General features: G+C 41.2%; 1 protein-coding gene across 1 annotated transcript in view; it reads right to left on the reverse strand.

Annotated features, from left to right (window-relative positions):
• Nucleotides 1–10,344: 10,344 nt before the first annotated feature.
• Nucleotides 10,345–24,603, reverse strand: part of pcif1 (phosphorylated CTD interacting factor 1) — a 143,377-nt gene continuing 129,118 nt past the window's right edge. The window contains exon 16 of the mRNA XM_056274487.1: nt 10,345–12,295. Within this exon, the coding sequence (XP_056130462.1) occupies nt 11,995–12,295 (301 nt within the window). The 3' untranslated portion in view covers nt 10,345–11,994. The remainder of the gene's footprint in view (nt 12,296–24,603) is intronic.

Genomic DNA, 24,603 nt, shown 5'->3' on the forward strand with positions numbered 1-24,603 from the left:
TTTAATACACTGAACTGAAAATGTTTTATTATAAAATGGTATTTTACACACAGAACTGAAAAGGTTTTATTGTAAAGTGGTATTTTATACACAGAACTGAAAAGTTTTTATTGTAAAGTGGTATTTAATATACAGAATTGAAAAGGTTTTATTGTAAAGTGGTATTTTATACACAAACTGAAAAGGTTTTATTGTAAAGTGGTATTTTATACACAGAACGGAAAAGGTTTTATTGTAAAGTAGTATTTTATACACAGAACTGAAAAGGTTTTATTGTAAAGTGGTATTTTATACACAGAACTGAAAAGGTTTTATGTAAAGCGGTATTTTATACACAGAACTGAAAATGTTTTATTGTAAAGCGGTATTTTATACACAGAACTGAAAAGGTTGTATTGTAAAGCGGTATTTTACACACAGAACTGAAAAGGTTTTATTGTAAAGTGGTATTTTATACACAAACTGAAAAGGTTTTATTGTAAAGCCGTATTTTATACACAGAACTGAAAAGGTTTTATTGTAAAGTGGTATTTTATACACAGAACTGAAAAGGTTTTATTGTAAAGCAGTATTTTATACACAGAACTGAATAGGTTTTATTGTAAAGTGGTATTTTATACATAGAACTGAAAAGGTTTTATTGTAAAGTGGTATTTTATACACAGACCTGAAAAGGTTTTATTGTAAAGTGGTATTTTAAAAACAGAACTGAAAAGGTTTTATTGTAAAGCGGTATTTTATACACAGAACTGAAATTTTTTTATTGTAAAGTGGTATTTTATACGCAGATCTGAAAAGGTTTTATTGTAAAGTGGTATTTAATACACAGAACTGAACAGGTTTTATTGTAAAGTGGCATTTAATACACTGAACTGAAAATGTTTTATTATAAAATGGTATTTTATACACAGAACTGAAAAGGTTTTATTGTAAAGTGGTATTTTATACACAGAACTGAAAAGTTTTTATTGTAAAGTGGTATTTAATATACAGAATTGAAAAGGTTTTATTGTAAAGTGGTATTTTATACACAAACTGAAAAGGTTTTATTGTAAAGTGGTATTTTATACACAGAACGGAAAAGGTTTTATTGTAAAGTAGTATTTTATACACAGAACTGAAAAGGTTTTATTGTAAAGTGGTATTTTATACACAGAACTGAAAAGGTTTTATGTAAAGCGGTATTTTATACACAGAACTGAAAAGGTTGTATTGTAAAGCGGTATTTTATACACAGAACTGAAAAGGTTGTATTGTAAAGCGGTATTTTATACACAGAACTGAAAAGGTTTTATTGTAAAGCGGTATTTTATACATAGAAATTAAAAGGTTTTATTGTAAAGCGGTATTTTATACAGAGAACTGAAAAGGTTTTATTGTAAAGCGGTATTTTATACATAGAAATTAAAAGGTTTTATTGTAAAGCGGTATTTTATACTGAGAACTGAAAAGGTTTTATTGTATTGTAAAGTGGTATTTAATACACAGAACTGAAAAGGCTTTATTGTAAAGCGGTATTTTATACACAGAACTGAAAAGGTTTTATGTAAAGCGGTATTTAATACAGAGAACTGAAAAGGTTTTATTGTAAAGCGGTATTTTATACACAGAACTGAAAAGGTTTTATTGTAAAGCGGTATTTTATAAACAGAACTGAAAAGGCGTTATTGTAAAGTGGTATTTTATACACAGAACTGAAAAGGTTTTATGGTAAAGCGATATTTTATACACAGAACTGAAAAGGTTTTATTGTAAAGTGGTATTTTATACACAGAACTGAAAAGGTTTTATTGTAAAGTGGTATTTTATAAACAGAACTGAAAATGTTTTATCATAAAGCGGTATTTTATACACAGAACTGAAAAGGTTTTATTGTAAAGTGGTATTTTATACACAGAACTGAAAAGGTTTTATTGTAAAGCGGTATTTTATACATAGAACTGAAAAGGTTTTATTGTAAAGCGGTATTTTATACACAGAACTGAAAAGGTTTTATTGTAAAGCGGTATTTTATACACAGAACTGAAAAGGTTTTATTGTAAAGCGGTATTTTATACACAGAACTGAAAAGGTTTTATTGTAAAGTGGTATTTTATAAACAGAACTGAAAATGTTTTATCATAAAGCGGTATTTTATACACAGAACTGAAAAGGTTTTATTGTAAAGTGGTATTTTATACACAGAACTGAAAAGGTTTTATTGTAAAGTGGTATTTTATACACAGAACTGAAAAGGTTTTATTGTAAAGTGGTATTTTATACATAGAACTGAACAGGTTTTATTGTAAAGTGGTATTTTATCCACAGAACTGAACAGCTTTTATTGTAAAGTGGTATTTTATACACAGAACTGAAAAGGTTTTATTGTAAAGCCGTATTTTATAAACAGAACTGAAAATGTTTTATCATAAAGCGGTATTTTATACACAGAACTGAAAAGGTTTTATTGTAAAGTGGTATTTTATACACAGAACTGAAAAGGTTTTATTGTAAAGCGGTATTTTATACACAGAACTGAAAAGGTTTTATTGGAAAGCGGTATTTCATACACAGAACTGAAAAGGTTTTATTGTAAAGTGGTATTTTATAAACAGAACTGAAAATGTTTTATCATAAAGCGGTATTTTATACACAGAACTGAAAAGGTTTTATTGTAAAGTGGTAATTTATACACAGAACTGAAAAGGTTTTATTGTAAAGCGGTATTTTATACACAGAACTGAACAGGTTTTATTGTAAAGTGGTATTTTATACACAGAACTGAAAAGGTTTTATTGTAAAGCGGTATTTTATACACAGAACTGAACAGGTTTTATTGTAAAGTGGTATTTTATACACAGAACTGAAAAGGTTTTATTGTAATGCAATATTTTATACACAAGACCTGAAAAGGTTTTATTGTAAAGTGGTATTTTATACACAGAACTGAAAAGGTTTTATTGTAAAGCGGTATTTTACACACAGAACTGAAAAGGTTTTATTGTAAAGTGGTATTTTATACACAGAACTGAAAAGGTTTTATTGTAAAGTGGTATTTTATACACAGAACTGAAAATGTTTTATCATAAAGCGGTATTTTATACACAGAACTGAAAAGGTTTTATTGTAAAGTGGTATTTTATACACAGAACTGAAAAGGTTTTATTGTAAAGCGGTATTTTATACACAGAACTGAAAAGGTTTTATTGTAAAGCGGTATTTTATACACAGAACTGAAAAAGTTTTATTGTAAAGCGGTATTTTATACACAGAACTGAAAAGGTTTTATTGTAAAGCGGTATTTTATACACAGAACTGAAAAGGTTTTATTGTAAAGTGGTATTTTATAAACAGAACTGAAAATGTTTTATCATAAAGCGGTATTTTATACACAGAACTGAAAAGGTTTTATTGTAAAGCGGTATTTTATACACAGAACTGAAAAGGTTTTATTGTAAAGTGGTATTTTATACACAGAACTGAAAAGGTTTTATTGTAAAGTGGTATTTTATACATAGAACTGAACAGGTTTTATTGTAAAGTGGTATTTTATACACAGAACTGAAAAGGTTTTATTGTAAAGCGGTATTTTACACACAGACCTGAACAGCTTTTATTGTAAAGTGGTATTTTATACACAGAACTGAAAAGGTTTTATTGTAAAGCCGTATTTTATAAACAGAACTGAAAATGTTTTATCATAAAGCGGTATTTTATACACAGAACTGAAAAGGTTTTATTGTAAAGTGGTATTTTATACACAGAACTGAAAAGGTTTTATTGTAAAGCGGTATTTTATACACAGAACTGAACAGGTTTTATTGTAAAGTGGTATTTTATACACAGAACTGAAAAGGTTTTATTGTAAAGCGGTATTTTATACACAGAACTGAACAGGTTTTATTGTAAAGTGGTATTTTATACACAGAACTGAAAAGGTTTTATTGTAATGCAATATTTTATACACAAGACCTGAAAAGGTTTTATTGTAAAGTGGTATTTTATACACAGAACTGAAAAGGTTTTATTGTAAAGCGGTATTTTACACACAGAACTGAAAAGGTTTTATTGTAAAGTGGTATTTTATACACAGAACTGAAAAGGTTTTATTGTAAAGTGGTATTTTATACACAGAACTGAAAATGTTTTATCATAAAGCGGTATTTTATACACAGAACTGAAAAGGTTTTATTGTAAAGTGGTATTTTATACACAGAACTGAAAGGGTTTTATTGTAAAGCGGTATTTTATACACAGAACTGAAAAGGTTTTATTGTAAAGCGGTATTTTGAAACCGTTGCACTATTTGGGAGCAGCCGTGCGGTTTAATGGATGAGTCAGTTTATTTAGAAGCCGAGTCTTACCCTGGCAGTTTGCCATCCTATAAGCGGACTCACTGGTATCATTTAGATTTGATACAGAGGCCCGCCAATGGACTCAGCTCTGCTAAAAAAAAAAAATCCAGTAATGGATGATTACCAAACTGATTTTTATGTGGGGTTATTTTAGTCTTGTGTAATAACTTAGCACAGTAGACTTGTGGCCATCTTGAGCGACTCAGCGCTGCTGCAGCTTCAGTGGAAACCTATGGCATGACAGGCTATGACGTCACATCCTAACAAGGCTGCAGACCTGAAATGCTGATCTTACACACTGATGTTCTGACTGAAGTATTAAGTAGCACCTCAGTCTGCCCATCTGAACTGTTTCAAAACATCCATGCATCCATATCTGAACCGCTGATCCTGCTCTCAGGGTCGCAGGGATGCTGGAGCCTATCCCAGCAGCCACTGGCCAGCAGGTGGGGAGACACCCTGGATAGGCCGCCAGGCCACCACACATACACACCCATTCCTACCTAGGGACAGTTTAGTATGGCTGATTCACCGGACCAACATGTGTTTGGACTGTGGAAGGAGACCGGAGCCCCCGGAGGAAACCCACGCAGACATGGGGAGAACATGCAAACTCCACACAGAGGATGGCCCGGGACGACCCACCAAGGTTGGACTACCCCGGGGCTCGAACCCAGGACCTTCTTGCTGTGAGGCGACCGCGCTAACCACTGTCAGCATTTTATTTGACCAACAACAGCTGCGCCTCTCCAGTTACGTTTCAAATCACGGTATTAGTTTTAATCAATACTTCTAGGTTGAATTGCTCCTGTGAGAATTAAACTCCCAACTCTGACCAACATCAGTAGTGTGAGCCTTGCAGTTGTTCCTTAGAGCTCTCTCTCTCTCTCTCTCTCGCTCTCTCTCTCTCTCTCTCTCTCTCTATCTATATACATGTGTGTGTGTGTGTGTGTATGTATGTATGTATAAAACGGCCATAGGCTCCAGCATCCCCGGGACCCTGAGAGCAGGATAAGCGGTTCAGCTAATGGATGGATGGATGGATGGATATAAAACGGCCAATTATGAGTGAACCTATCCTATACTTAGGAAGGCAGCCTGTGCAGGGGTCAGAGGCAAATAAAGTTATTTCAATTTATTAAAAACAGAGATACATTGTTTGACATTTTTACTGGGAGAGAATGAGCTGCAGTTTTCTGCAGGCACAAGGACAGACAGTATTTACACTCGCCTGCTCAATAACACCCGGTTGGTTCTTCCTGGCCAAACTGTGATGCTTGGAGCCATCCCAGTTTTCACTGATCCAATATTTCGACATTGGAATTCTAGTCAGGCGTTCCACCTTTGACAAGAGGAAAAACTTAATTTTGTGCTTCAGTAACCAAGAGACAAACAGCATGTCATGATTAATTACATTTCTTATTTGAACCAAGTTGTTTTTAACCTTCATTTACCCAGGAATAGTGACCACTATGTGCAAGCTAGCTAACTAGCTAGCTAGCTTGACTCTTGCGATACTGATCAAAATAAAGAAATTCAACAAGATACCATTTTTAAGAAGTAGATTTTTTTGTAGAAATGTGAAAAGAGGGGGAAAAACATCAAGAATGATTAAATGTAACTGAAATTAATGATTTATGCTCAGCCAGGAAGTGTCAACCTTGGAAACATTCATACAGGCTGCAACCAGAAGGGGGCGCCAGAGAAAGGTCAGGAATACATAAATGTTATCATCCAAGTGTCAAAAAGTATCATGCAAAATTAAATCCAAATAAAAAACAGCTAATTTACCAAAGAAAAAAATGAAGAAAACAAAAATGAATTATAAAAATAAAATTGGGAGTATTTTGCTGGTTAGACTTCAGACTTCAGCATTACTGATGCATACACAGTTCTACGTTTACACACACACATTATACATACATACATACATACACACATACATACATATACATATACATATACATATATATATATATATATATATATATATATATATATATATATGTATATGTATCACTTTGGTTTAGTTCAACAAAGTCTTATAAGCTGTATGATACAGATTTAAGTTTCGAAAACTGCATTAATTTAAATCAAAAAAGCATGGAGGAATAGTCAAACATACAGTTAATTTGTTTTTCATCAGAAGCTCAATCCAAGTGTCAGACAGGAAAAGAATGTCAACAAACTTTTTACCAAGTTACTATACATTATGTACAGGGAACCTGCTGGTGGCAAAAACACTGACCTCACATGGAAACAGATATGACAGACCACCTTCTCAACCAGTCACAGAACAGGTAGGAGAAAGCTGATAAGAGCCCAACGTCCCTGCCTCCACTATGGCTACATAAACATTATTCTAACATTTGAGTGAAATAATTAACGTTACATATTAGTTATAGAAAAATCACCAATCACAGTTGTACATTTTAAATAGCTCCTTTTGTTTGGACAGCAGGGTTAGGGTTCTGTCTTTACATTTTAGACTGAGCGGACAGACAATGTGGAGGCAGCCAATATAGGTGTTGGATGTGGTAAAGAGCGGTAAGTTATGAGGTGCTGGATGTGGTAAAGAGTGGTAAGTTATGAGGTGTTGGATGTGGTAAAGAGCGGTACGATTGAGGTGTTGGATGTGGTAAAGAGTGGTACGTTATGAGGTGTTGGATGTGGTAAAGAGCGGCAAGTTATAAGGTGTTGGATGTGGTAAAGAGCGGTACGATTGAGGTGTTGGATGTGGTAAAGAGCGGTAAGTTATGAGGTGTTGGATGTGGTAAAGAGCGGTACGTTATGAGGTGTTGGATGTGGTAAATAGCGGTACGTTATGAGGTGTTGGATGTGGTAAAGAGCGGTAAGTTATGAGGTGTTGGATGTAGTAAAGAGTGGTATGATTGAGGTGTTGGATGTGGTAAAGAGCGGTAAGTTATGAGGAGTTGGATGTGGTAAAGAACGGTAAGTAATGAGGTGTTGGATGTGGTAAAGAACGGTAAGTTATGAGGTGTTGGATGTGTTAAGAGCGGTAAGTTATGAGGTGTTGATGTGGTAAAGAGCGGTAAGTTATGAGGTGTTGGATGTGGTAAAGAGCGGTAAGTTATGAGGTGTTGGATGTGGTAAAGAACGGTAAGTTATGAGGTGTTGGATGTGTTAAGAGCGGTAAGTTATGAGGTGTCGGATGTGGTAAAGAGCGGTAAGTTATGAGGTGTTGGATGTGTTAAGAGCGGTAAGTTATGAGGTGTTAGATGTGGTAAAGAGTGGTAAGTTATGAGGTGTTGGATGTGTTAAGAGCGGTAAGTTATGAGGTGTTGGATGTGGTAAAGAGCGGTAAGTTATGAGGTGTTGGATGTGGTAAAGAACGGTAAGTTATGAGGTGTTGGATGTGGTAAAGAGCGGTAAGTTATGAGGTGTTAGATGTGGTAAAGAGCGGTAAGTAATGAGGTGTTGGATGTGGTAAAGAACGGTAAGTTATGAGGTGTTGGATGTGTTAAGAGCGGTAAGTTATGAGGTGTTGGATGTGGTAAACAGCGGTAAGTTATGAGGTGTTGGATGTGGTAAAGAACGGTAAGTTATGAGGTGTTGGATGTGGTAAAGAGCGGTAAGTTATGAGGTGTTGGATGTGGTAAAGAGCGGTAAGTTATGAGGTGTTGGATGTGGTAAAGAACGGTAAGTTATGAGGTGTTGGATGTGTTAAGAGCGGTAAGTTATGAGGTGTTGGATGTGGTAAAGAGCGGTAAGTTATGAGGTGTTGGATGTGGTAAAGAGCAGTAAGTTATGAGGTGTTGGATGTGGTAAAGAGCGGTAAGTTATGAGGTGTTGGATGTGGTAAAGAGCGGTAAGTTATGAGGTGTTGGATGTGGTAAAGAACGGTAAGTTATGAGGTGTTGGATGTGGTAAAGAGCGGTAAGTTATGAGGTGTTGGATGTGGTAAAGAACGGTAAGTTATGAGGTGTTGGATGTGGTAAAGAACGGTAAGTTATGAGGTGTTGGATGTGTTAAGAGCGGTAAGTTATGAGGTGTTGGATGTGGTAAAGAGCGGTAAGTTATGAGGTATTGGATGTGGTAAAGAGCGGTAAGTTATGAGGTGTTGGATGTGGTAAAGAGCGGTAAGTTATGAGGTGTTGGATGTGTTAAGAGCGGTAAGTTATGAGGTGTTAGATGTGGTAAAGAGCGGTAAGTTATGAGGTGTTGGATCTGGTAAAGCGGTAAGTTATGAGGTGTTGGATGTGGTAAAGAACGGTAAGTTATGAGGTGTTGGATGTGTTAAGAGCGGTAAGTTATGAGGTGTTAGATGTGGTAAAGAGCGGTAAGTTATGAGGTGTTGGATGTGGTAAAGCGGTAAGTTATGAGGTGTTGGATGTGGTAAAGAGCAGTAAGTTATGAGGTGTTGGATGTGGTAAAGAGTGGTACAATTGAGGTGTTGGATGTGGTAAAGAGCGGTACGTTATGAGGTGTTGGATGTGGTAAAGAGCGGTAAGTTATGAGGTGTTGGATGTGGTAAAGAGCGGTAAGTTATGAGGTGTTGGATGTGGTAAAGAGCGGTAAGTTATGAGGTGTTGGATGTGGTAAAGAGCGGTAAGTTATGAGGTGTTGGATGTGGTAAAGCGGTAAGTTATGAGGTGTTGGATGTGGCAAAGAACGGTAAGTTATGAGGTGTTGGATGTGTTAAGAGCGGTAAGTTATGAGGTGTTAGATGTGGTAAAGAGCGGTAAGTTATGAGGTGTTGGATGTGGTAAAGCGGTAAGTTATGAGGTGTTGGATGTGGTAAAGAGCAGTAAGTTATGAGGTGTTGGATGTGGTAAAGAGTGGTAAGTTATGAGGTGTTGGAGGTGGTAAAGAGCGGTAAGTTATGAGGTGTTGGATGTGGTAAAGAGTGGTACAATTGAGGTGTTGGATGTGGTAAAGAGCGGTACGTTATGAGGTGTTGGATGTGGTAAAGAGCGGTAAGTTATGAGGTGTTGGATGTGGTAAAGCGGTAAGTTATGAGGTGTTGGATGTGGTAAAGAGTGGTAAGTTATGAGGTGTTGGATGTGGTAAAGCGGTAAGTTATGAGGTGTTGGATGTGGTAAAGCGGTAAGTTATGAGGTGTTGGATGTGGTATGTGGTAAAGAGCAGTAAGTTATGAGGTGTTGGATGTGGTAAAGAGTGGTAAGTTATGAGGTGTTGGATGTGGTAAAGAGCGGTAAGTTATGAGGTGTTGGATGTGGTAAAGAGTGGTACAATTGAGGTGTTGGATGTGGTAAAGAGCGGTAAGTTATGAGGTGTTGGATGTGGTAAAGAGCGGTAAGTTATGAGGTGTTGGATGTGGTAAAGAGCGGTAAGTTATGAGGTGTTGGATGTGGTAAAGAGTGGTACAATTGAGGTGTTGGATGTGGTAAAGAGCGGTACGTTATGAGGTGTTGGATGTGGTAAAGAGCGGTAAGTTATGAGGTGTTGGATGTGGTAAAGAGCGGTACGTTATGAGGTGTTGGATGTGGTAAAGAGCGGTATGTTATGAGGTGTTGGATGTGGTGAAGAGCGGTAAGTTGTAAGGTGTTGGATGTAGTAAAGAGCGGTAAATTATGGTTCAGAGTTGGATCTACATCAAGACTCGAAGATAAAAAAAATCCTTGGCTGGTAAGACCACTTCTTGGAGTCCAATAGTCCAAATAGGCCAGTCGATGACCATGCTGAAACTGTCTGGAAGCTGGTACCTCCAGGAAGACAGATGAAGCCTGGGGGATTTCATGGGGGATCTAGCGGCACCTGCTGAGCGGACATTTACATTCAATCAGCTGCCTAATAAATAAAAGCAGAGTTTGACCGCTGCACCCAGCAAGGGCCAGCCATGTTGGCGTAACAATCCTGTCCTAACAATGATCAGTAATTGATGATCCATTGAACTCTGCCAGATGATCTTCAGTATGCTGGACTGTCAAGTCAAGTCGTCAACTTTATTTGTATAGCCCAATATCACAAATTACACATTTGCCTCAAGGGGCTTTACAGCCTATAAAGAAATCTGGTGAGACTTTGGGAAACTGACAGAAGGGAACCAGCGAGCACCACTAGCATGCCTCAGTCAACTAGAAACTATCCTGAGTTGAACCACAGTGAAAACACACTGGTGCTCATGTCAGCTCTGGGAGCCAGCTTTATGAAAACATACTGCTGCTCATGTCAGCCAGCTTTATGAAAACATACTGGTGCTCATGTCAGCTCTGGGAGCCAGCTTTATGAACACATACTGGTGCTCATATCAGCTCTGGGGGCCAGCTTTATGAAAACATACTGGTGCTCATGTCAGCTCTGGGGGCCAGCTTTATGAAAACATACTGCTGCTCATGTCGGCTCTGGAGGCCAGTTTTATGAATACATACTGGTGCCCATGTCAGCTCTGGGGGCCAGCTTTATGAAAACATACTGGTGCTCATGTCAGCTCTGGGGGCCAGCTTTATGAAAACATGCTGGTGCTCATGTCAGCTAGCTTTATGAAAACATACTGGTGCTCATGTCAGCTCTGGGGGCCAGCTTTATGAGAACATACTGCTGCTCATGTAAGCCAGCTTTATGAAAACATACTGGTGCTCATGTCAGCTCTGGGAGCCAGCTTTATGAAAACATACTGGTGCTCATGTCAGCTCTGGGGGCCAGCTTTATGAAAACATACTGGAACTCATGTCAGCTGGACACCCAGAAGAAGGTGGGTGGCAGCAGGTCTACCAGGGGGATGGATTTTATCAACAGTCTTCCAGTTTAACTCATGGACAAAATGTCAGTGACCGCATAAGACCACACATGTCTGCACATCTGCCAAAAACAACAGCTGCTTAATCCTCCAATCACAGCAGTCCCCTCTAGATCAGGGGACCAATCAGAAACCAGTGCATGCCTCTGACCCCCAGGGTCTCCAGTGGCAGAGCCAGAAGGTGGGACTGTCAGTAACAGAAAGGGTAATGGGTCATGGACCACACAATACAGATCAGTCCTGAGCCTTACTGCTGCAGCTCTGGTGCCCCTTCAGGCAGAGCAGAATGCCCAACACACAGGATGTCAACATTCACTTCCTCACACGTGTACTTCTAAACTGTTCTGTGTTTGATCGAAGGAGGCCTTGTCTTCATAAATAATGAAAACACTCTTAATGCCCCCCCACACACGTTGCCTAGCAACATCTGCAATTAAATTTAGCTCCACCTTCAACCACTATAGCGCCGTTGGAAATGTGTGTGTGTGTGTGTGTGTGCTATTTGCAGATAACATCAGTCAAAGAATCAGAATCCCTTTATTCCTCCCCGAAAGGAAATTGGATTCAGTCAAAGCTAGTCTTTTTTAGCTTTGACTGAATCTATTTAATTTCTCTGGGGGTCAGAGGTCACAGGGGAGTCAGAGGGTATGTCAGCCACAGAGCTAGAGACTGTTGGGGATGCAGACTGTCAGTGAAGTGATTGGTTCTGCCATTGGTTTCAGTACAGTTCAGTTAAGCCCCCAAGCTGTTTCATAAAGAACATATCAGTGCTGCCGTTTCTAAAACGATGAGGACGATGCTGATAAACCTCCATTTCCAAAACCCAACAAGACAGATTTTCTCTCTCTCTCTCTCTCTCACACACACACACACACACACACACACACACACACACACACACACACACACACACGTCAGAGGGAACCCTGTTGTCCTCTCCTAAACGCCAGTTATCTTGCATCCTGGACTGCTGCTACTGTTGTTGTTGTTGTTGTCGTGGCTACCAGCAGACTCTGTGCTCGCAGTCCTCTCGGGTATTTTTGAGGTGGAGTCTTTGTCTCCCGGGGTAACGGGGGAGGGGCCTGGGGAAGAGAGTGAGGAGGAGCGAGAAGAGGAGGTGCGGTAGGCTGACAGCAGCTCAGCTAGGCGCTCGGCTGTGGGCTCCCATTTGGTGAAGCCGGCGGCGTTCTGCAGAAAGAGCACGGCGGTGCCATGGACGGCCTTGTAGTACATCTCCTCCCTGCAGGGCAACACAAGCACAGCTGTACTCAACCTGTCGTGATGCACTCCTCAGTCAGTCTGGGGATCTAGTCTACTGTCTTGTTGCTGCTTTGGGTTTTCTGACTATCACAACAGTACTGCATACTGTAATAGTAGCAGTAGCGGTGCGAAGTAGTATAGTATAGAATAATATGGCGCAGCAGGGTGTGGTGTAGCATGGTATACCATAGTATAGTGTAGAATAATATGGCGTAGAAGGGTGTGGTGTTGTGTGGTATAGCATAGTGTAGTATAGTGTAGAATAATATGGCGTAGCAGGGTGTGGTGTTGTGTGGTATAGCATAGTGTACTTATAGTGTAGAATAATATGGTGTAGCAGGGTGTGGTGTTGTGAGGTATAGCATAGTGTAGTATAGTGCAGAGTAATATGGCGTAGCAGGGTGTGGTGTTGTGAGGTATAGCATAGTGTAGTATAGTGCAGAGTAACATGGCGTAGCAGGGTGTGGTGTTGTGAGGTATAGCATAGTGTAGTATAGTGCAGAGTAACATGGCATAGCAGGGTGTGGTGTTGTGTGGTATAGCATAGTGTAGTATAGTGCAGAGTAACATGGCGTAGCAGGGTGTGGTGTTGTGAGGTATAGCATAGTGTAGTATAGTGCAGAGTAACATGGCATAGCAGGGTGTGGTGTTGTGAGGCATAGCATAGTGTAGTATAGTGCAGAGTAACATGGCGTAGCAGGGTGTGGTGTTGTGAGGTATAGCATAGTGTAGTATAGTGCAGAGTAACATGGTGTAGCAGGGTGTGGTGTTGTGTGGTATAGCATAGTGTAGTATAGTGCAGAGTAACATGGCATAGCAGGGTGCGGTGTTGTGAGGCATAGCATAGTGTAGTATAGTGCAGAGTAACATGGCATAGCAGGGTGTGGTGTTGTGAGGCATAGCATAGTGTAGTATAGTGCAGAGTAATATGACGTAGCAGGGTGTGGTGTTGTGTGGTATAGAATAGTGTAATACAGTGTAGAGGCTGATTACAAAGTACACTGTCCTAAATGTAACCTGTAACGTTTCAGTTACAAATCCCAAAAAGATTACTTTTTCAGATTACATTTAGAAGACACCTCCAGAAGGCACGTGTAAAACAGTTGTGCTGTATCATGAATATTATTTGTATCACATTGTGGATTATTATTCATGTCATTATCTCAAGATGTATTAACCATGTATTACTGCTGCGCTCTGCCAACATGGGGCATCAGGAGTAAGTGATTATCATTTGAAAATAGTTCACAGTTTTAAAGACTGTAAGGTTACTTTAAGGCTTTGAATGAGAAGCACAAATGCACATACTGAAACTGTATGGAGGAGACATGCACTCACACACACCACATGAACTACGATGCACACAGTACATCCATAAACTAAGCCTACCAGTTAAAAGGATAATTAACCTCCATTTGCTTTGTAATTTTCTGGTTTGTAGGGATGTATTTTAAAAGTATTCCCCTCAAAATGTATAAACTTTAATCTGAATACCCGTGTTTCTTATGTGGGCTGAATACAGAAACTTAATTTCTGTATTTTGAATATGTATTACTGTTTCTTGTATTCCATTAAAACCCAACTCTGAATATAGTATAGTTTGGTATAGTGTAGTGTAGTATGGTATACTATAGCGTAATATGGTGTAGTGTAGTATGGTATACTGTAGTATAGTATGATATAGTGTAGTGTAGTATGGTATACTGTAGTTTAGTATGATATACTGTAGTGTAATATGGTATAGTGTAGTATAGTATGGTATACTGTAGTGTAATATGGTAAGTGTAGTGTAGTATGGTGTATTGAGAACTTTGAATGTTGGCACTATGACTGGTAAAGGAAGAGAGCTGGCTGATATGATGGAGAGAAGAAAGGTAGACATACTGTGTGTTCAAGAGACCAGGTGGAAGGGGAGTAAGGCCAGGAGCATCGGAGGTGGGTTCAAACTCTTCTACCATGGTGCGAATGGGAGGAGAAATGGGGTAGGGTAATTCTGAAGGAAGAGTAGGTCAAGAGTGTGCTGGAGGTGAAGAGAGTGTCTGACAGAGTGATGAGTATGAAGCTGGAAATCGAAGGTGTATTGCTGAATGTTATCAGTGCATATGCCCCGCAAGTTGGGTGTGAGATGGATGGAGTGGTGGAGAGGGTACCCAAGGAGGAGAGAGTGGTGATTGGAGTGGACTTCAATGGACATGTTGGGGAAGGGAACAGAGGTGATGAGGAGGTGATGAGGAGGGGATGGTAGGTATGGTGTCAAGGAGAGGAATGTGGAAGGACAGATGGTGGTGGATTTTGTGAAAAGGATGGGAATGGCTGTGGTGAATACATATTTCAAGAAGAGGGAGGAACACAGGGTGACGTATAAGAGTGGAGGAAGTGCACACAGGTGGACTAAATCTTGTGTAGAAGGCGCGATCTAAAAGGGATTGGGGACTGCAAGGTGGTGACAGGGGAGAACGTAGCTAGGCAGCATTGGATGGTGGTCTGTAGGAGGACTTTGGAGACCAAGAAGAGGAAGAGAGTGAAGGCAGAGCCAAGGATCAAATGGTGGAAGCTGAAGAAGGAAGAATGTTGTGTGGAGTTCAGGCAGGAGGTAAGACAGGCACTGGGTGGTAGTGAAGAGTTACTAGATGGCTGGGCAACCACTGCAGAAATAGTGAGGGAGACAGCTTGGAAGGTACTTGGTGTGTCATCAGGACAGAGGAAGGAAGACAAGGAGACTTGGTGGTGGAATGAGGAAGTACAGCAAAGTATACAGAGGAAGAGGTTGGCAAAGAAGAAGTGGGATAGTAAGAGAGATGAAGAAAGTAGACAGGAGTACAAGGAGATGCAGCGTAAAGTGAAGAGAGAGGTGGCAAAGGTAAAGGAAAAGGCATATGGTGAGTTGTATGACAGGTTAGACACTAAGGAAGGAGAAAAGGACTCGTACTGATTGGCTAGACAGAGGGACCGAGCTGGGAAGGATGTGCAGCAAGTTAGGGCGATCAAAGATACAGATGGAAATGTGCTGACAAGTGAGGAGAGTGTGTTGAGAAGGTGGAAGGAGTACTTGGAGGGGCTGATGAATGAAGAAAATGAGAGAGAGAGAAGGTTGGATGATGTGGGGATAGTGAATCAGGAAGTGCGGTGGATTAGCAAGGAGGAAGTGAGGGCAGCTATGAAGAGGATGAAGAGTGGAAAGGCAGTTGGTCCTGATGACATACCTGTGGAGGCATGGAGGTGTTTAGGAGAGATGGCAGTGGGTTTTTAACTAGATTGTTTAACACAATCTTGGAAAGTGAGAGGATGCCTGAGGAGTGGAGAAGAAGCATACTGGTACCGATTTTCAAGAACAAGGATGATGTGCAGAACTGCAGCAACTACAGAGGTATAAAGTTGATCAGCCACAGCATGAAGATATGGGAAAGAGTAATAGAAGCTAGGTTAAGAGGAGGAGAGGTGGTGATCAGCGAGCAGCAGTATGGTTTCATGCCATGAAAGAGCACCACAGATGTGATGTTTGCTTTGAGAATGTTGATGGAGAAGTATAGAGAAGGCGATAAGGAGTTACATTGTGGATTTAGAGAAAGCATACGACAGGGTGCCGAGAGAGGAGGTGTGGTATTGTATGAGAAAGTCGGGAGTTGCAGAGAAGTATGTAGGAGTGGTGCAGGATATGTATGAGGGAAGTGTGACAGTGGTGAGGTGTGTGGTTGGAATGACAGATGGGTTCAAGGTGGCGGTGGGATCACATCAAGGATCGGCTCTGAGCCCTTTCTTGTTTATAATGGTGATGGAGAGGTTGATGGACGAGATCAGGCAGGAGTCTCCGTGGGCTATGATGTTTGTGGATGACATTGTGATCTGTAGTGAGAGTGGGGTGCAGGTGGAGGAGAGCCTGGAGAGGTGGAGGTATGCACTGGAGAGAAGAGGAATGAAAGTCAGTAGGAGCAAGACGGAATACATGTGTGAATGAGAGGGAGGACAGCGGAATGGTGAGGATGAAAGGAGAAGAGATGACCAAGGTAGATGAGTTTAAATACTTGGGGTCAACTGTTCAAAATAACGGGGAGTGCAGAACAGAGGTGAAGAAGAGAGTGCCAGCAGGGTGGAGTGGGTGGAGAAGTGTCAGGAGTGATTTGTGACAGAAGGTACCAGCAAGAGTTAAAGGGAAGATTTACAAGATGGTTGTGAGACCAGCTATGTTGTATGGTTTGGAGACAGTGACACTGATGAAAAGACAGGAGGTGGAGCTGGAGGTGGCAGAGATGAAGATGATAAGATTTTCATTGGGAGTGATGAAGAAGGACAGTATTAGGAACGAGTATATTAGAGGGACAGCTCACGTTGGATGGTTTGGAGACAAAGCAAGAGAGACAAGGTTGAGATGGTTTGGACATGTGTGGAGGAGAGATGCTGGGTATACTGGGAGAAGGATGCTGAATATGGAGCTGCCAGGGAAGAGGAGAAGAGGAAGACCAAAGAGGCAGTTTATGGATGTGATGAGGGAGGACATGCAGGTGGCCGGTGTGACAGAGGAAGATTCAGAGGACAGGAAGAGATTGAAATGGGTGAGCCGCTGTGGCAACCCCTAATGAGAGCAGCCGAAAGTAGTAGTGGTAGTAATATAGCATAGTGTAGTATGGTATACTGTAGTGGATGGATGGATTGCATTTATATATCACTTTTCTAGCTGCAACAGTATTGTAATAGTAGTATAGTATGTAATACTATAGCACAGTATAGTAGTGTATAGGGTATGGTATACTGTAGTGTAGTATGGTGTAGTGTAGTATGATATACTTCAGTATGGCACAGTGTAGTTAAGTATGGTATAGTGTAGTGTAGTATGGTCAAGGCTCAGCGTTTTCGGTTTTTACCAATTTTCACCGAAAAATACCCAGATTGTTAAACCAATTTTCACCCGGATTTTATGTTTCCACAGATCCAAAAGTTGTTCCTGTTTGTGTGAGGTTATGTAACAGTGTCCTCTTGTGCCGAAATTTGGCATGCTGGATGGCTTTGAAAAATAAAAACCAAAAACGCTTAGCCTTGAGTATGGTATACTGTAGTATGGTATACTGTACTATAGTATGGTGTAGTGTAGTTAAGTATGGCATAGTGTAGTGTAGTATGGTATAGTGTAGTACAGTGTGGTGCACGGTAGTGTAGTATGGCACAGTGTAGTAAAGGAGTATAGTATGAAATAGTGTAGTATGGTATACTATATAGTATTATAGTATGGTATGCTGTGGGGTTGGGTAGCTAAGTATGGTACAGTGTAGTGTAGTATGGTATAGTGTAGTATAGTAGGGTATAGTGTAGTGTAGTATGGCATAGTGTAGTATGGTATAGGGTACAACTATGTTATATGGTTTGGAGACAGCGGCACTGATGAAAAGACAGGAGGCGCAGCTGGAAGTGGTAGAGTTGAAGATGCTAAGATTTTCATTGGGAGTGATGAAGAAGGACAGGATTAGGAACGAGTATATTAGAGGGACAGCTCAGGTTGGATGGTTTGGAGACAAAGCAAGAGAGACAAGATTCAGATGGTTTGGACATGTGTCAAGGATATGCTGGGTATATTGGAAGAAGGATGCTGAATATGGAGCTGCCAGGGAAGAGGAGAAGAGGAAGACCAAAGAGGAGGTTTATGGATGTGGTGAGGGAAGACATGCAGGTGGCCGGTGTGACAGAGGAAGATGCAGAGGACAGGAAGAAATGGAAACAGATGACCCACTGTGGCGACTCCTAACGGGAGCAACTGGGAGTAGCACTAGTCGTAGTACTAGTAAGAGTAGTGCTAGTAGTAGTAGTATGGTATAGTGTAGTATAGTATGGTATAGTGAAGAATAGTACCGCTATAGTGTAGTACATTACATTATGGTGTGGTGTAATATGGTATAATGTAGTATAATACAGTGTAGTATAGTATACTGTAGTTAAGTATGGTATAGTGTGGTATTGTGTAGTATTGTGTGGCATAGTGTAGTGTAGTATGGTATAGTGTAGTATATAGTATGGTGTAGTATACTGTGGCACAGTGTAGTGTACTATGGTATAGAGACATATAGTATGGTATGGTGTAGTATGGTATTGTGTAGTATACTATGGTATAGAGAAGTATAGTATGGTATAGTATACTATGGTATAGTGTAGTGTAGGGCTGTCACTAGTAATCAAGAAACTTAATTCATTAACAATTTACTGACGTGAAGATTCATATCTAAACATGGCTGCTCATGCAGAAGCATCACGTAATACAGCAAAACGCTCACATGATCATTACTGTCAAACACAATGCAGTGAATATAATTATGATTATTGAAGTTAATTGTTTTGAGCCGAGAGAATGGACGAAAGATGAACAAATTTGTTTGGGACCATTTTCAATGAAAATAATAATAATAATAATAAAAAAATGCAAAGCTGAACTTCTTCCCACAACGTCTTGATGCTGCTCAATAATCCAGGTAAGAAAATCACAGAGGGTTGAATCAGTTCATCTGGACACAACTGACAGACACGTTTTATCATCATCTAAGTGACCTCTTCAGTCTCACCTGACTGCAGGTGTCCCACCCTTATCAACAATACAGTGACTGCAGGTGTCCTCACCCATATAAACAATACAGTGACTGCAGGTGTCCCCACCCATATAAACAATAGTGACTGCAGGTGTCCCCACCCTTATAAACAATACAGTGTCTGCAGGTGTCTACACCCTTATAAACAATACAGTGACTGCAGGTGTCCCCACCCTTATAAACAATACAGTGACTGCAGGTGTCCCCACCCTTATAAACAATACAGTGACTGCAGGTGTCCCCACCCTTATAAGCAATACAGTGACTGCAGGTGTCCCCACCCTTATAAACAATACAGTGACTGCAGGTGTCCCCACCCTTATAAGCAATACAGTGACTGCAGGTGTCCCCACCCTTATAAACAATACAGTGACTGCAGGTGTCCCCACCCTTATAAGCAATACAGTGACTGCAGGTGTCCCCACCCTTATAAACAATACAGTGATGCTCTCGATTCAATTCCTTTGGATAGTCACAGCATTGTAAGATGGTGACAGATGTACTCTTAGACCTCCCCTCAGTTCAGGGATGGTCGTTCCTTCTTTACATAGATGGCCTCTTTGACTCCTCGTTCAAACCGGCGTTCCTCCCTATCAAGGATGTGCACATCCTCATCCCTGAAAGAGTGGCCACTTGTCTGTAGATGGTGTAGACTGTGGAGTCCTGGTCTGTAGATGGTGTAGACTGTGGAGTCCTGGTCTGACGTGTTAGCTCTCCTGTGTTGTGTCATCCTTTTGGCCAGCGTCTGTTTAGTTTCCCCAATGTACAAGTCACGACAATCCTCCTGCCACTTAACAGCTACACTATATTGCTCTGTTTGTGGCGGTGGACCTGATCCTTGGGGTGGACCAACTTCTGGTGCAGTGTGTTTTGGGGTTTGAAAGCAACTGAGACGCGATGTTTGGAAAATATGCATCTCAGCTTTTCTGACACTCCCACCACACACAGAATCACCACTGGTTTAAGAATCACCACTGGTTTACACTTAGACAGCTGTTGTCCTTCTCCTCTCTTCGATCGGCTGGTGCACTGTTTGGGGTCTTCCTGGCTTTGACAAACGCCGAGTTAGGATAACCACACTTAACCAGGACCTGTTTAATGTGGGATTTCTCCCCTTCCCCGGCTGCTGTGTCGGTGGGGACACTGTCAGCTCAGTGGTCCAGCGTCCTGATGACTCCTAGTTTGTGCTCCAATGGATGATGAGTCAAACCTTCAGTACTGGTCAGTATGTGTTGGTTTACGGTAAACATCAACAATCAAATGTCCCCCATAACCAGTTGTAATTTCACAGTGTAAGACGACTAACTTGTCATGTTCCACATCCTCCCTGGAGAACTTGATGTGGTGTCCACAGAGGTAATGTGGTCAGTGAAATGTGCTACATCCTGAGATTTAATTTTAACCCAGGTGTCATCCACAAATGTGAACCAATGGCTAGGTGGTGTCCCTGGACAGGACATCAAAGCCTCTTCTCCACTTCCTCCATATACAAGTTGGCCACCACAGGTGAGACTGGGGAACCCATAGCACACCCATGCCTCTGCCTATAATACTGCCCCCTGTATGTGAAGTATGTGGACTGAAGAAACAATGCATGTATTTCCACATACAGTCCACTTACACACACACACACACACACACACACCCACACACAAGGAGTGAACCAGACAGAAAATGGATGTGATAAAACCACTGGGGACTTTAAAGTTAACTGGAGATGTAGACGTCGTTTCATTCAAGGAAAATGGGCACGGAAAATACCGAGGTGCTCGAAGCAAGCAAAGTGAAACATTTAGCTGCAAACTTTGTGGAGATAATCACAAACCCAGGCAATGCCCAGCATTTGGTAAAACGTGCTGCAGGTGTAAGGAACAAAAGCACTATAAAAAACGTGTTTTTCAAGGGAAAAAGAATGCAAGGTGTATGTAGTGGATGAAACTGATGAGGAAAGTGATTCACTGAGTGATTCATTTTTAGTGAACATGGTTCCCTGTGATTCTGGAAAACGTGTTCAGCCAACTGAGAGTATAGACACTGGACATGAGAGTGTAGACCAGCGGTCGGGAACCTATGGCTCGCGAGCCATATATGGCTCTTCCGGTGACGGCATATGGCTCCCAGACAATTTTGAGTTGAAAAAAAAATCAGTTTGGAACTGATTTTAAAATACTTGTGATATTTCTTTATAATACTGTGTCATTTTAAAGTAAACAGAAATTAGTTTTGAAGATAAATTTCACGGGTCACCCGTGGGTCGGGTCGGGAACCAATGGCTCGCGAGCATGTCCGGGTCATTGTAAAGGTGAAGAAATCAATTTGATCAGATAGCCAACTAGTTTATCCGCTTCAACCCTTGTAAGGGAAAAGAGGGCGAAAAGAAAAAAAGACGGTGGTTACCGTGCATTCCAGGCTGCGTGCGCAGAGGAATCTGCATTTGTGGAGAGAGCAGGATCTGCCGTATGTCTAATATGCAATGATAACATTGCATCGATGAAACGGTCACATATAAAGCGGCACTTCGATACGCCATGCAGCACCAGAAGTCGCATTAAAAGTAAGACATATTTCATTTATTATACGTTAAAAATACTATATGGCTCTCAATGAAATATATTTAGAAATATTTGGCTTTTATGGCTCTCCCAGTCAAAAAGGTTCCTGACCCCTGGTGTAGACACTGGACAAAAGAGTGTAGACACTACACATAAGTGAGTGTAGACACTAGTCATGGGAGAGTGTAGACACTGGACAAGAGAGTGTAGACACTGGATATGAGAGTATAAATACTGGACATGAGAGGATGGAGACACTGGACATAAGAGAGTGTAGACACTGGACATGAGAGTGTAGACACTGGACATAAATGAATGTAGACACTGGACATGAGAGTGTAGACACTGGACAAGAGAGAGTGTATGCACTGGACATAAGAGAGTGTACACACTGGACATGAGCAAGTGTAGAGAGTGGACATGAGAGAGTGAAGATACTGGACAGGAGAATGTAGACATTGGACATGACAGTATAGACACTGAACATGAAAGTGAAGACACTGGACCAAAGAGAGAGTAGACACTGGACATGAGAGTATATAGACACTGGACATAAGCGAGTGTAGACACTGGACATGACAGTATAGACACCGGACATGACAGTATAGACACTGGACATGAGAGAGTGTAGACACTGGACATAGGAGAGTGTAGACACTGGACATAAATGAGTGTAGACACTGGACATGAGAGTGTAGACACTGGACATAAATGAGTGTAGACACTGGACATGAGAGCGTAGAAACTGGACATGAGAGAGTGTAGGCACTGGACATGAGAGTGTAGACACGACATGAGAGAGTGTAGACACTGGACATAGGAGAGTGTAGACACTGGACATAAATGAGTGTAGACACTGGACATGAGAGTGTAGACACTGGACATAAATGAGTGTAGACACTGGACATGAGAGTGTAGAAACTGGACATGAGAGAGTGTAGGCACTGGACATGAGAGTGTAGACACGGCATGAGAGAGTGTAGACACTAGTCATGGGAGAGTGTAGACACAGGACATGAGACAGTGTAGACACTGGACATGAGAGTGTAGACACTGGAGATGAAAGTATAAATACTGGACATGAGAGGGTGGAGACACTGGACATAAGAGAGTGTAGACACTGGACATGAGAGTGTAGACACTGGACATAAATGAATGTAGAAACTGGACATGTGAGTGTAGACGCTGGACAAGAGAGAGTGTACGCACTGGACATAAGAGAGTGTACACACTGGACACGAGCAAGTGTAGAGAGTGGACATAAGAGAGTGAAGACACTGGACAGGAGAATGTAGACATTGGACATGCCAGTATAGACACTGAACATGAAAGTGAAGACACTGGGCCAAAGAGAGATTAGACACTGGACATGAGAGTATATAGACACTGGACATGAGAGTGTAGACACTGGACATAAGCATGTAGACACTGGACATGAGAGAGTGTAGACACTGGACATAAGCGAGTGTAGACACTGGACATGACAGTATAGACACCGGACATGACAGTATAGACACTGGACATGAGAGAGTGTAGACACTGGACATAAATGAGTGTAGACACTGGACATGAGAGTGTAGACACTGGACATAAATGAGTGTAGACACTGGACATGAGAGTGTAGACACGACATGAGAGTATAGACACTGCACTTGAGAGTGTAGACACTGGACATGAGAGTGTAGACAATGGACAAGAGAGTGTAGACACTGGACATGAGAGAGTGTAGACACTGGACATAAGTGAGTGTAGACACTGGACACAAGAGAGTGTAGACACTGGACAAGAGAGTATAGACCCTGGACATGAGAGTGCAGACACTGGACATGAGAGTATAGACACTGGACATGAGCGAGTGTAGACACTGGACATAAGCGAGGGTAGACACTGGACATGAGAGAGTGTAGACACTGGACATGAGAGTGTAGACACTGGACATAAATGAGTGTAGACACTGGAGATGAGAGTGTAGACACTGGACATGAGAGAGTGTACACACTGGACATAAGAGTGTAGACACTGGACATAAGAGAGTGTAGACACTGGATATGCGAAAGTGTAGACACTGTACATAAATGAGTGTACACACTGGACATATGAGAGTGTAGACACTGGACATGAGAGTGTAGACACTGGACATGAGAGTGTAGACACTGGACATAAGAGAGTGTAGACACTGGACAGGAGAATGTAGACACTGGACATATCAGTATAGACACTGGACATAAGAGAGTGAAGACACTGGACAAGAGAGTGTAGACACTGGATATGAGAAAGCATAGACACTGGACATGAGAGAGTGTGGACAATGGACATGAGAGTGTAGGCACTGGTCATAAGAGTGTAGACACTGGACAGGAGAATGTAGACACTGGACAAGACAGTATAGACACTGGACATGAGAGTGCAGACACTGGATATGAGAGTATAGACACTGGACATAAGAGAGTGTAGACACCGGACACGAGAGTGTCGACACTGGACATGTGAGAGTGTCGATACTGGACATAAGAGAGCGTAGACACTGGACACGAGTGAGTGTAGACACTGGACATAAGAGAGTGTAGACACTGGACATAAGGAGTGTAGACACGGCATGAGAGAGTGTAGACACTGAACATGAGAAACTGTAGACACTGGACATGAGAGTTTAGACACTGGACATAAGCGTGTAGACACTAGACATGAGAGAGTGTAGACACTGGACATGAGAGTGTAGACACTGGACATAAATGAGTGTAGACACTGGACATGAGAGTGTAGACACGACATGAGAGAGTGTAGGCACTGGACATGAGAGTGTAGACACGAAATGAGAGAGTGTAGACACTAGTCATGGGAGAGTGTAGACACAGGACATGAGACAGTGTAGACACTGGACATGAGAGAGTAGACACTGGACATGAGAGTATAAATACTGGACATGAGAGAGTGTAGACACTGTACATAAGAGAGTGTAGACACTGGACATGAGAGAGTGTAGACACTGGACATGAGAGTGTAGACACTGGACATAAATGAGTGTAGACACTGGACATGAGAGTGTAGGCACTGGACATAAGAGTGTAGACATTGGACATGAGCAAGTGTAGACAGTGGACATGAGAGTGTAGACACTGAACAGGAGAATGTAGACACTGGACATAAGATAGTGTAGACACTGGACATGA

Source organism: Lampris incognitus, chromosome 2, assembly GCF_029633865.1.
Source record: "Lampris incognitus isolate fLamInc1 chromosome 2, fLamInc1.hap2, whole genome shotgun sequence".
NCBI classification, from domain to species: Eukaryota; Metazoa; Chordata; class Actinopteri; order Lampriformes; family Lampridae; genus Lampris; species Lampris incognitus.